Source organism: Lepus europaeus, chromosome 4 (genome assembly GCF_033115175.1).
Source record: "Lepus europaeus isolate LE1 chromosome 4, mLepTim1.pri, whole genome shotgun sequence".
Lineage (NCBI taxonomy): Eukaryota > Metazoa > Chordata > Mammalia > Lagomorpha > Leporidae > Lepus > Lepus europaeus.
The window spans coordinates 51,860,558-51,873,813 of NC_084830.1; the positions used below are offsets into that span (position 1 = coordinate 51,860,558).

At 37.1% G+C, this 13,256-nt stretch overlaps 1 protein-coding gene across 1 annotated transcript in view; it reads right to left on the reverse strand.

Annotated features, from left to right (window-relative positions):
- Positions 1 to 2,122: 2,122 nt before the first annotated feature.
- LRRC69 (leucine rich repeat containing 69) overlaps positions 2,123 to 13,256 on the reverse strand; it is a 132,426-nt gene continuing 121,292 nt past the window's right edge. The window contains exon 9 of the mRNA XM_062189867.1: positions 2,123 to 2,233. Coding sequence (XP_062045851.1) covers positions 2,123 to 2,233 — 111 coding nt within the window. The remainder of the gene's footprint in view (positions 2,234 to 13,256) is intronic.

Here is a 13,256-nt window from a genome sequence, read left to right on the forward strand (position 1 = left end):
CCCTTTCATGAAATACATGAAATTTGTATTCCTTAAATAAAATTTAAAAAATAAGTTAACAAAAAATATGATCCATTGAGGCCAGCACCGTGGCTCAACAGGCTAATCCTCCACCTTGCGGCGCCGGCACACTGGGTTCTAGTACCGGTTGGGACGCCGGATTCTATCTTGGTTGCCTCTCTTCTAGGCCAGCTCTCTGCTATGGCCCGGGAGTGCAGTGGAGGATGGCCCAAGTCCTTGGGCCCTGCACCCCATGGGAGACCAGGAGAAGCACCTGGCTCCTGGCTTCGGATCAGCGCGATGCGCCGGCTGCAGTGCGCCGGCCACAGCGGCCATCGGAGGGTGAACCAATGGCAAAAAGGAAGACCTTTCTCTCTCTCTCACTATCCACTCTGCCTGTCAAAAAAAAAAAAAAAAAGATTAAAATATGATCCATTGAGTCCAAACCTAGAGAGTGCCAGCTATGTGAGGAGCAGAGGTATTGGGAGAAAGTCATTGATAACCTATAAGAGATCATTTGTTGTGCAATGGTGGGTCAGAAACTGGGTTGCAGTGCTTTGAAATATGAAGAGGAGAGGAATAGAAAGGCAGAACTAGAAAGTCAAGTCTCTCTTTTGTTTCACCTGAACTTCAAAGAGCTACCTGAAATTCGATGCATAAATGAATATATTAGTGGGTGAATTGATAGAATTTTCTGCCCAAGATCAAGATGGAAAATAAATTGTAGTTGAGGTCATGGAATGAAAATGGTAAATAAAACACTTTTTCATAGCATAGATTATATGAAAACATTTCCCTAATCAAAATTAACTTACTGAGTGGTTTTCCTTCAATAAACCTACATAGTTTATGCCTGAAACTGATTTTAATGAGTTCCTATGTCTTTTATTTGTACTTTGCTTTTGTTTTTGCTTAAAATGCATTCATGGTTAATGAAGCCTTTAAATAGTTACCTTGAGGCCTCATCTCTGTCTCAGTGAGGCTTGAACCTTCTTCTCTGGAACTGAGGGCCTTTCTGCTACACTCCATTGAATTAGCTTCCCAGGTATGCTAGTGGCAACTCTGATACATGAAGCGGTACATCCTGATCTGATGTCATAAACTGCCTAAGTAGGATTTTGTACATAGTAGACTCCACTTTGCTTTCCATCAGAATGACTACCAAATAGTTGTGTAAAATATATATTTCTAGTGGGGTTTAAATATAAAATCATGGTTAAATTTCTTGCTTTAAGAATTCATAGCAACTCTATTTTTATTACTCTGTCCCTGTTGTGCTCAAACTAGAACGTGCAAAGAAATCACCAACAGAGTTTGGGAAATCAGAAATTGTTGGATCATACTCAGAGTTTCCAATGCAGTCCTTCTGTGATAGAGTCAGGTAATTTGCATTTCTAACAAGTTCTAAGGTAATATAGTTGATGCTGACAGAGCTACACTTCCAGGAACCAATACTCTGCAAAATATAACATGTGCTTTCACCATTTCTTTTTCTAGTTTTATGTTGTCATTCAAGAAAAATGAGGCAAATTCTCATTTCAACATTGCCACTTGGGCTCTTGTCAGTTTCTCTTGTGAAAAGTTACAAAGGAATGAAGGAAGGAAAGAACTTTGAAAGCAGTAACAAAATGATGTTAGGAGTTGCCAAATCTGAGTTTCCAGCCTTCACCCATTTTCATGTGGATTGAAGGTTTTATCTTAGTCACTAGATGCTAGTGCCTCAAGTCAAATCACAAAAATGAAATACAACTAGCACTAAAAAGTGGCTCTCTTTCTATTGCAAAATGTTCATAAAGTAATTCTTTCTCCATCAAAGTCTATTAATACTTATCTAGAAAACAAGTGTACTGATTATAAAATAACAAGAAAAAATAACACTCACTTGCCAAAGGTTTATTTTTTCATTTTTTATTTTGTTTTTAAATCAAAAAACAGCATGCCTAAAAATCTAAGCAATCTAAAGGTAGTGCTTAAACCGTGATCTTTATGGCTGAGTTATTTTTCCTTTACTTGATGTATTGATAAAGAGAACAGACACAGCATGGTACCATAAGTAGGTCATAATATGTGTACAGAGCTACAGAGCAATCCAGAGAGGTCCTGAAGAAGCATCTCACCTGTTCTATGCCTGAACAATTCCAAAGAGGTTAGCACCACGCTGAGTAAAACACTTGTAAGAACAAACTAATACTTGGAGAGGTATCAGCTGTAGATTCCTGCTTATCTTCCAGTTCTAAAAATAAAGATTAAAAATTAAATTAAGACAGCACTCAATAAATATTTGATTAAAATAAATATTTTATTTCTTAGGAGTTTCAGAACATTGATTTCTGGAGGACACATTCTTCTATTTATGCTTGATTTGTTCTTTTCCCATACACAAATAAACTTAACTATCTATGAAAGGCATACTCAACACTAAACATAATTCATATGATAAAGGATTACACGTGCTTTTGGCCAAACATTATTATGTAAAGTAACCATAAAATATTTTGGATGAGGGTGAAAAATAGTTCAGTCAGGCTGGTGTTGTGGTGTAACCAGTTAAGCTGCTGCCTGTAGCACCAGCACCCAGCATGGGCACTGGTTTAAGTCCCAGCTGCTCCACTTTCAATCCAGCTCCCTGCCAATGTACGTGGGAAAGCAGCAGAGGATGGCCCAAACCCTTGGGCCTCTGAACCCACATGGGAGATCCAGAGGAATCTCCTGCCTCCTGGCTTCGGCCTGACCGAGCTCTGGCAATTGCAGCCATTTGGGGAGTATACGAGTGTAAAGCATATGGAACTTTCTCTCTCTCTCTCTCTCTCTCTCTCTCTGACTCTCTCTCCCTTTCTAACTCTGTTATTCAAATAAATAAAAATAAATCTTAAAAAAAGTACAATAAATGTGAATCTGACTTCTGCCTATAGGGGTGTTAAATTGTCAATCATCATACATTTCCTGAATGTCCCAATGGGCATCTTGGTCTTGCCTGTTCAGCATTCATTTCCCGTGGAAATTAGTTCTTATGTTCTTTGTTCACTTTTTGCAATGTTCATTAAGAACTTCACTGGTTGAGTCTCAAGCAAGTTGTCCAATACATAACTTAAGTGTTTATATTTCTTTTTTTTTTTTTTTTTTGACAGAGTGGATAGTGAGAGAGACAGAGAGAAAGGTCTTCCTTTTGCCGTTGGTTCACCCTCCAATGGCCGCTGCAGCCAGCGCATCTCGCTGATCCGAAGCCAGGAGCCAGGTGCTTCTCCTGGTCGCCCATGCGGGTGCAGGGCCCAAGGACTTGGGCCATCCTCCACTGCCTTCCCGGGCCATAGCAGAGAGCTGGCCTGGAAGAGGGGCAACTGGGATAGAATCCGGCGCCCCAACCGGGACTAGAACCTGGTGTGCCGGTGCCGCAAGGTGGAGGATTAGCCTGTTAAGCCACGGTGCCGGCCTTAAGTGTTTATATTTCAAATATCTCAGATATTTCTTCTCAGTGCACAACATAGGCAGTCAAAAGTCCTATTAGCTAACATAGCATACATGTCTAGACCACTTATGTTTTAAATAATGACAACCCCAAAATTTTTATCATTGGTATACCTTATAATCAACTTCTATAGTCAATACAGTTCTCAGTAAGACTTTTAAACAGGGCCACACAACTGTTAGGCTAAGTCAGTTGATAGTGCAGCTTAGTTTACCATGGAACCCATTGGCCAACATCATCACAAGCCACAGTGAGAGATGTAACCACAGTTCTGCTTATTTTTCCACTAAAGAACTTTGAGAGATATAATGTATAAGTTTTAACATAGTTGTTAATCCATCCTTGTGGAAATAGCAGCCTTCTAACACTGGTGATTTATCAGTGGTGATCCAAAGTCCTAAACACATCACTTTCACCTGTACCCCCAACAATCATTGTGAAGTGCTTAGAGGACACATAGCACTACCCTAATCATATGCTATTTTAGAGGAAGGTGAAAATGATATAGAATATATGCAAATATAAATTATTTCCTACTAAGATGTTCAGTTGATCAATCAGAAAACAGTTACTTTCCACAATGGGATTTTGGTGTTGTCCACCCAGCAGCCATTTGCCATTCTGCTGCCACAAAAGCCCACTTTTTCCTCTAAGGAAAAGGAAGGAGAACAGTTCCTCCACCAATATCAGTCCATATAATGGGAGAGCAAGAAGACAATTTATCACATGCTTTGGGTCAATATAAAACCATGTAACTTTGGCCCAGGCAACACCTTGACTACTTCCCTGTGACAATTGTGTGACTAGTCTGGGGAAAGCAAATGACTCAAGACTGTCCCCAAAAGCCAGTGAGCCTCTGACCCAGGACTTTCTCTTGTCTATTGAAGAAGGGAAACTCTCTCTCCACTCTAGAAGGTACAATTTAAGGAACTACTGCCTGAAAATGAAGACAAAGGAAAATTGAGACTATAAAAAAGGACATATTCTTCATGATAACGTTGGGAGCCTAACCTGGCCATGACTCACTATTTATTCAACCACACTCACCCCTGGACCTTAATCATAATTTGAGATAGTGTCTGAATTAAATAATTTTGACAAAGAGCACTGACAAATAAAAGTAACTGAGAATCTACATGTCATTAGGCAAAGTGTCAAAGATACAAAGATACATAGCCAAAAAAATCCACGCTTTAAAAACCTTTCCCAGCATCTAGTTGAAAAGACAAAATATAACTAGAAACATATGGCTCAACTTAATGATAAATTCTGTATAAATGCAGAGAATACTAACATAGGCTGATATTAAACAAGATTTCACATTAAAAAAAAAAAAAAACCTGAGCTGAATTTTGCAGTATGACTAGAATGTGACTGCCTGGAGAGGAGGCAAAAGAACATTTTGGGAAGGGTGAACTATTAGAGCAGAAATTCAAGAACATGCATATTGCACTGTGGAAATATACAGTGTAAACAATAAATTGACTATAGCACATTAAACCATGAGACATCAGCAATAAATACATTATTCCAGAAGTAAAAAGAATTCATCTTTATTTCTCTAATGTAGACACATCATGTATATTTAAATCTATTCTAAAGAAGATAATATAGATTACCTAACTATAATGGCTAGGTGTTTAGAGTCTGCTTGGAGAACTAACAAGAATCAAAAGCTAAGCATGGTCTTTTTTATTTTCCACACAAGGGTCAACATTCCCATCCAACTGGCTCTCCCTGCCTTCTTCTGTAAAATAGCTCAGATAGCACTAATGGTTTATTGACAACAAATCAGACTGCACTGCACACATTTGCTCAGCTCTTGTTTTAGAATCCTAAGCAAATGATAGAGTCATGAACCAAGAGAAGGAAGTTAGAGAAAGAAACAAACATAAACCAAAGAAACAAATGGAGCCATGCATTATTCAATTTGCTTTGCCTACTTTCCCCATGAAGTGAAACGTTTATAATCGAAACTATTAAAAGCATTTTCTATTTCCAGTGTGGTTTTAGCCATTCCCCATGTGTCATTAAGAAATTGCATGGGCAGGATTTGGGTTGGCTCTTGTTGCAAGCAGGAATGCAAAGTGACTGTGTCCCTCTTCCCCCCTCTTGAACGGGTTATTGTTTAGTTAATTAGAATAAAATGAATGTTTTGCTTATCTTTTTGTTTGTTTTGCCAAAGGCCATTGTCTATCTTGTATGAATTTGAAACTTCATTGGTGATTATTCCTCAACTTATAATTTCTATTTGTAATATATTTCTCAGGGATATGAGTTGGTTTCTGAAAATTTTGCTGAGAAAAAAGGATCAACATGATTCCTTGCACACGTTTCCATCTATTGTCATCATATTCAGTAATATTTGCATGAAAAAATTGAAATATGTATTTCCATTTGTGGCATCACTGCAACTGTTTCTAATGGCATTACATATAATGGTACTTCAAGAAGGCTGTGGAAATGAGATTAAAAGAAGTTTATCTGGGTACAAGAAGTTTTGAAATCCATGCATAGTAATTTCATACGATGCATTTTCCATAAGCTTTCAGAAGTTCCTTCAAACATCTATTTGAAATGAATGTTACAAAGCACCAATGACACTCTGTCTTGTAAAGAATCTCCACAAACCTCAATTAACAAATTCTCATGGTTCTGTCAAAGATAGTTTCCACTTTGGTTGATGTTTTCAGATAGAAATTAAAACACAGAATTAAATGTCATTTATATCAAGCCAGAGAAGAGGAAAAAGAGTTGACCTATGATTAGAAATGCTTTTATTTTGAAAGGATATCACTTCAGCACAAAGCTTTAAAAAATAAAATGCTATACTTAAGTTTAATTTTCATTCTTTACTATTTACAATGAAATGTATTATTTCCTGAAACAAATAAAACAAACAGTTATATCCTATTTCCATTTAGGGAAAAGTAGTTTTCAACTCTAAATTTAAATGGGTTTGCTAAGTTTTATGTTTGTTGAATGGTAGAATTGAGACATTTTAAAAACCCATTTAACATATGGCTTGGTGACAATCACTGCCATATCTTCAACTTGAGAAATCAAAAATTATCAAAGTAACGTTTGAATAAGGCTTGACTATTATGTGAAACAAAAGGAATAGAAAAAGGGAGAAGGTGATAAGATGGTTTCCATTGCCTCAGGAAAGAATATCATGTAGGCAAAATAATGCTCCTCCAAATGTACCCACACCCTAATTCCTGGAACCTGTGACTATGTCTCACTTTACCTGCCAAATGGACTGTCTTGATGTGATTATGTTAAAGACTTGGACATATGTAGGTTAGCCTGAATGATCCAAGTGAACCCAATGTAAGCACAGATTTGTTCAAAGAGAAGGAGGAAGCAGAAGAGAAGATCCAAGTGATGTGATGTGAGAAGGACTTGATCAGCCCACACTGCTTTGAAGGTGAAGGAAGAGGACCATGAGCCACGCACAAGAAGACAGACTCTGACCAGAACCTCCAGTATGAAACACAGCCTATAACACCTTGATTTTCACAGTGGGGTTTGTGTTAGATTTCTGGACTTTATGTAAGGTAATACATTTTTCTTAAGCCATTAAGTTTATGGCAACTTACTACAACATGAGTAGAAAAGTGATAGAGGTATCTTGTTCTAACAGAAATTGGAAAGCATGACTATTGCAACCACTCCCTCTCCTGGAATTAAGGCCCTTTCAAAACAGAAGGACTTTGGTTTAATCCTTTCATTGTCCACACAGGAAACTAATCCAAATATTTTGAGACGATAGCTGACTTACCGTAGGTCACATGATTCAAGACACTTGAAGTTCACTAAATTCTAAATTATTGTTAGTCATAGTATGTCTCCCAGCCTCTTTCATCAATAAAGGGTTTTATTACAGTTGAATGACTGTTGTATAATAGTTTGAAAGAAAAAACAATTGTTGGAAAGAGTTCTCATATAATGTACAAAAGTACAGAGGCCGGCACTGTGGCGTAGTGGGTAAGGCCACCGCCTGCAGTGCCGGCATCCCATGCGGGCACCAGTTTGAGTCCCTGATGCCCCACTTCCAATCCAGCTCTCTGCCATGGCCTGGGAAAGCAGTGGAAGATAGCCCAAGTTCTTGGGCCCCTGCACCCACGTGGGAGACCCGGAGGAAACTCCTGGATCCTGGCTTTGGATCGGCGTAGCTCCGGCCGTTGCAGCCATCTGGGGAGTGAACCAGCAGATGGAAGACCTCTCTCTCTCTGTCTCTGACTCTGCCTCTCTGTAACTCTTTCAAGTAAACAAATAAAATCTTTAAAATAAAATAAAAGTATATTGCTGTGCTCTTCCCAACCTTCTCTGATTGATGGTTAAACACATCCATTTGAAGTTTCCAGGTATCACCTGAAACTCAACATGTCTCATATGAAATCTGGGGTCTTGCCTTCCAAATTAGCTCCTCATTGGACTCTCTTTTCTCCTCCACAAAGCTCAGTGACTTCCCATACTTAATTCATAAACAAATTTTGCTGCCCTTCCTTCCTCATGTCTCCTCTCCTCACTCCCATCACAAACCCACTTCATGGATGCACAGTCCTGTAAGCATGCTTCATTCTCCTCCATACTAGTCTCTTAAAATGTCTCCCTGCTCCCTTCTCCATGTATCTGAATTCTACCCATTTCAAGGATCTGAATAAGTCCCAGAATCTTTCTGGGCCCTTTTAAAGTCAGAAAACCTTCCCTAATGTAATTGTTAAGTGTGATCGCAGCTTCCACTTTGAAGGCAGAGCAATTAGCTTCCAAGCATTTAGTGCATATTGCTAGTGTCTTTTTATATCTTTAAACTCACATTTTAAGCCGTTTGGGACAGATTATGTCCCTTACTTATTTGCATTGTATTCAGCAGCCAGTTTCCTATTTAAAGTAGGCTCTCAATATTTATGGAGTGACTAGAAATATTTTTTAAAATCCGAGATGAACATTCAGAATGTTTAGTGCCAACAATGAGCACAACTATGAAGTTAATAAGGACTCCTACCCCATTTAGGAAAGGTAGTCATAGATTCAGATTTGCTGAGGAAAGCCCTGGTTTTCTGTTCCTTTTGCAACTATTAATAATGTCCATTTTTTATTCTCAAAAGCATCTTTGCTTATGTGATACACCCTTAGGGCATTTTGGGTTGTGGTAAGGACAGAAACCAGACAGAAAATCCCACTCATGTTCCAGCCAGTTATCTTCAGAGAGGCCTCCCTCTCCAACCTCATTCCCAGTATCATCAATATCCTTTGAATTTCATATGGGTGGTTGGAACATTTTAGTGATGTGCACAGTTTCAGATAAATGAACTGAACTTGAATACAATTTAAAATTCTTTAGAACAAATTCATAGATCCTGAATGTAACTGTAACTCTAACCAGCAGTTTTACAAACAAAAGTTCTCTAAAGAGAAAAGAGGATTTAAGGAGTTCTTATAGAAGTAAAAGTAATCATGACACAGTGTATGAATTCATTTATGATTGTTTTTGTTATTTTCTGGAAAAATAATAAGGGACAAACATACCATTTCAATTTTTCTGAGCAATAAATACATATTACTTTCATGACTGTTTAGAATTAGAAATGTGATGCCTCCTGATCTTCTTAGTGCCTAACATATATTAAGTTGACTAATCAGTGCTCATTTTCACAGTTGACTGATTGAAATGATCAGTTTCATAAATGAATGTCAGTGGTGTCTTAACAGTAATAACTTTTTACTGCAAAGTAAGATTTTCCTTTATAAGTAATGAGTAAAATTATTAAATGTAATCTTATATTATGTTTCATTACTGGCAGCTTGTCATAAAAAAGGAATTAAGGTTACAAATTTTCATTTATTTTCATAAAGTAGATGAGCGTTTTCACTCATTTGTAGAGAGACCTGCTCAGTCTAATCTCTTTTGAGGGTAGTTTTAATTACATTACATCATTCAACACAGGGTTGAAAGTTCATGTTCCAAAACATTCCCTCCCTAAACTCTTCAACTTTAAAGGAATCTGGGGAAATATTAAGTTCAACTAATGAAACTATAAGAGATGAAAACTATCAAATGCACATCTTGGGCACAGGATCACTCAAGTGTTTGGAAGGTATTTTATGAGACTATACAGGTTATTTCTAAGTCACTAGTTCAAATATGACCCAAGTCAGTAGTAACAAAAGAGGATTAATTTTTGTTTCTGTTTCAAAGATTTATATCATTAGTCATTAATACTGAAAAATAAATTACATCAAGATTAATTATCATTTTAAGGAGTAACAACTCAGGGGGCAGGACCACAACATTTACAAAAATTCAAAACCATCTGGATAAATTATGGTCAAAGAAAATATTTGAGTAAAATTTTTCATTGACTATTTTCCAATTTTAATCTCATTATTTCCCAAGGCAAGTATGACATCATTTCACTTCACCTGAATACAAATCATAGTCATTTGATAGTTGGTTGTCTCTGTGTTTCATGTCAACAATAAAGACTCATTTATCATCCAGCATCTCCTTCCTTCGAGCATAAACCTGGTTAGAGGCAGAACATTCTGACACACGTAACAAGGGCAGCCAGACACTGGCATTATTAAGTGTGTTCTCCCTTCAAGATAAATTATTTACTAGAAAGGTCAGCATTCGCCAAGTTTAGTTCCTAAAGAGATAATCAAGAAATTAAAGACTTTTCAATGGAAATGGAGGCTCTCTGGCAAACTAGTTTTATGTTTCCTCTCTGTCTACTTAAGTAAAAAGGCAGCACAATTTTCTAAAGACATATAAAAGCAACTGCTTACCAACTTGGTTATCTGGTTACCATCACAATGTGCTTTATGCATCTTTTCACTCTGGAATCAGGGAACTAAACAACCTCAATAAAAATTTTTATGGGGAGGAAAAAGCCACTGTAATCCAAAAGCTATACTTTGGAAATGTATATTTATTAAATAAAAGTTAAAAAAATTATTTTTCAATTTCTAATCTAATTTTATCAATTTTTTTTCAATTTTAACAAATTTAAATAACCTTAAATTTGTTTAGCATTCTTTATTAATTTATACTATAGACATTCTAATTCAATTGTCAAATACATTTTCACTATCATACACCTACTAAATATTTCTAATTTTTAAATGATTTTAATAAGGTTAGAATGAAAGATTCAGTGATTGCTTCCAAGAAAGACAACTTTCCTTTTCACAATTTTTATTCACACGATTTTCTGATACTGTCATACCTTTGGCCTATAAATATAATTCTAGATTTTTAAGTTTCCTCTACTGTTTTCAGGATATTATCCTTCTGTTTTTTAACCGTCAATGCAAACTTGATTTTCAGCCTAGTATCTTGCTTCATTTTGTAGGTGATCTATCTTGTCTTAACATTTGATCTTTAGCTCTTAATAATTTAGCTTTTGTGGTATGCATTTTTGTCAAAATGTGTCTACATACAGATTTGCTTATTATTTATTCTATTGGGCACTCAATGTACTTTTAAGTTTGAGAGATTGTATCATTCTTTAATATTTGAACATTTTCTGCCATTAGCTAGGACAGCTCTCTAGTTAGTTTCTTCAGTCATTATAATCCATGTTATATCTTTATGCCACGCTTGTTATTTTTATAGTACTCTAAGACATATTTAATTGATAAAAATAAATTATTTCCTTTTTAAGTGTTTTAGTTAATTTATGTAGATACCAAATCTTTTTATTCCTCTATTCACCATATTTATCATTTCTTCAGTGATGACTAATGTTAACCTACAAACTCAGATCATGTAAGACTTTGAACAAACGAACCACTAATAGTGGTTACTCAAGTGTGAGAGTCTGTGTGTATGTGTGTGTGTGTGTATTTAAAATCCTCTACAAAAGCTCTTCCATCTTTCTGTCCAAAATACCAGAGGTTCTGTGTTCCACCCCTCAGTTCAACAGAGAAAAATCCTTATCTTTCTTTCACAGATGACCCTTCAGCTACATAAAGGCAGCTTTTGGGAGCAATTGTATCACCATCAATCAATGAATTTATTAGCACTTTCTCTTTGGGTTAAAAATTAAAATGCGTATACTATGCTGCAGTGAAAAGAAACCTGAAGGTAGTATCAGAAGACAAGCAGAATAAAAGGTAAGAAAACTCTATTTAATGCACATCGTGTTTTACAGATGGAAATCTGCACCCACGCTACCTGGTTTTGCTCCTTGGTCCCTGCTTGTTCTTTCTCATTCTCCCTTCCTGACTCCTACTTTTGCCTTATTATCACTAGTGTTGTCCTCAGGGTTCTGTCCTTCTGGTCATCTGCATCACTGGGCAAGTTTCCCTGAGCAGTGTTCATTCTGATGGCTTCAAATGCCATGGTCATTAAAAAAAAAAAAAAAAAAATCCAAATCTCTAGCTGCAACCTCCCTGTCAACCAAAAGCTTCTTCCTCCGACTGCCATTACCTCCAACAACTGTAGGCAGCTGTTACGGGCTGAATTATGTCACCCAAAGATCCACATGTTACAGTCTTAATAAATCTTCCCTGCCACTACTCAAGGATCTCTGAATACAACTCTGTTTGGAGATAGAATATTTAAAGTGGTAAGTTAACATGAACTCATTGTGGATGGGTTCTAATTCAATATGGCCAGCATCCTTATAAAAGAGAGGAAATTAGGATAGACAGATAAAGTAGGAAGACCATGACAAGACACAGGAAAAAGGCTGTCATCTGCAAGTCCAGGAAAGAGATCTAGAAGCGAACCCTTCTGTCCTCCAGAATAAAAGTAAGTGTCTGCTGCTGAAGTCCTCAGTCTGTGGTGCATCGCTAAGGCAACTCTTGCCAACAAAAGTGGCAGCTTTTGAAATTAAGTTCACACTTCCCATGTTAGAGATCTCCGGATCTCATACTGCTTTTTCTCCAGATTCGTCTCTGATCCCTCATCTTCAGTGAGTTTCCTCTACTCACTGTGTAACTTATTTGCCGAATATTGCCTTTCCATGGGCAATTACTTACCTGATATGTCTGAGTTCTGGTTCTTTATCCTATCCTTCAAAGCACATTTCCAAGAACTGTCTCATAAAATACCCTTAACCTTTATTATGTATTCTCCAAATAGCAAACCAAATTACTAGACTAGGCCCCAGGGATAGACTGGTGGACATCCCATTTAAATGTGATGCCTTCTTATAACACCCGGGACATCCTCACATCTACGTATCACAGGAATGTAAATCATTTTTCCTTGTCTGAAGACCTTGATTTGAAAATAAAAGACTATTAAGTATTTACTATGTGCTCTTTATTAAGCACCTACTATACTAAGCACCATCTGTACATCACTTCACATATCTGTCAACACGACTGTATGTGAGATAGGTACTGTTAATATTGTCATTTGACAGATGATGAAGCTTAGTCTCAAAGAAGAAATTAAAATGACACAGGTTGCAAGTGGTGGGGCTGGTCATCAAGCCCAAGTTTTTAGATTCCAATCACTTTATTGTCCCAATCCTCCTGGGAATATGTGAGTTTCTCAAGGGTCAGAGTTCATGCAAACTGTTGAAATCGTTACCTAATATATACTAAACTGATCTTCTGTATATAAAGAGAATTGAAAATGAATCATGATGTGATTGGAAGGGGAGAGAGAGCAGGGCGGGGGGGAGGGTTGTGGGTGGGAGGGAAGCTTTGGGAGGGGGAAGCCATTCAAGGGTCAGAGTTCTGTATTTTCAGACCCTGGGCAAGGACCTCACACATTGTAGGAAAATAAATAAATAAATGAGTTCCACTGAATAAACGGCCGAAGAAA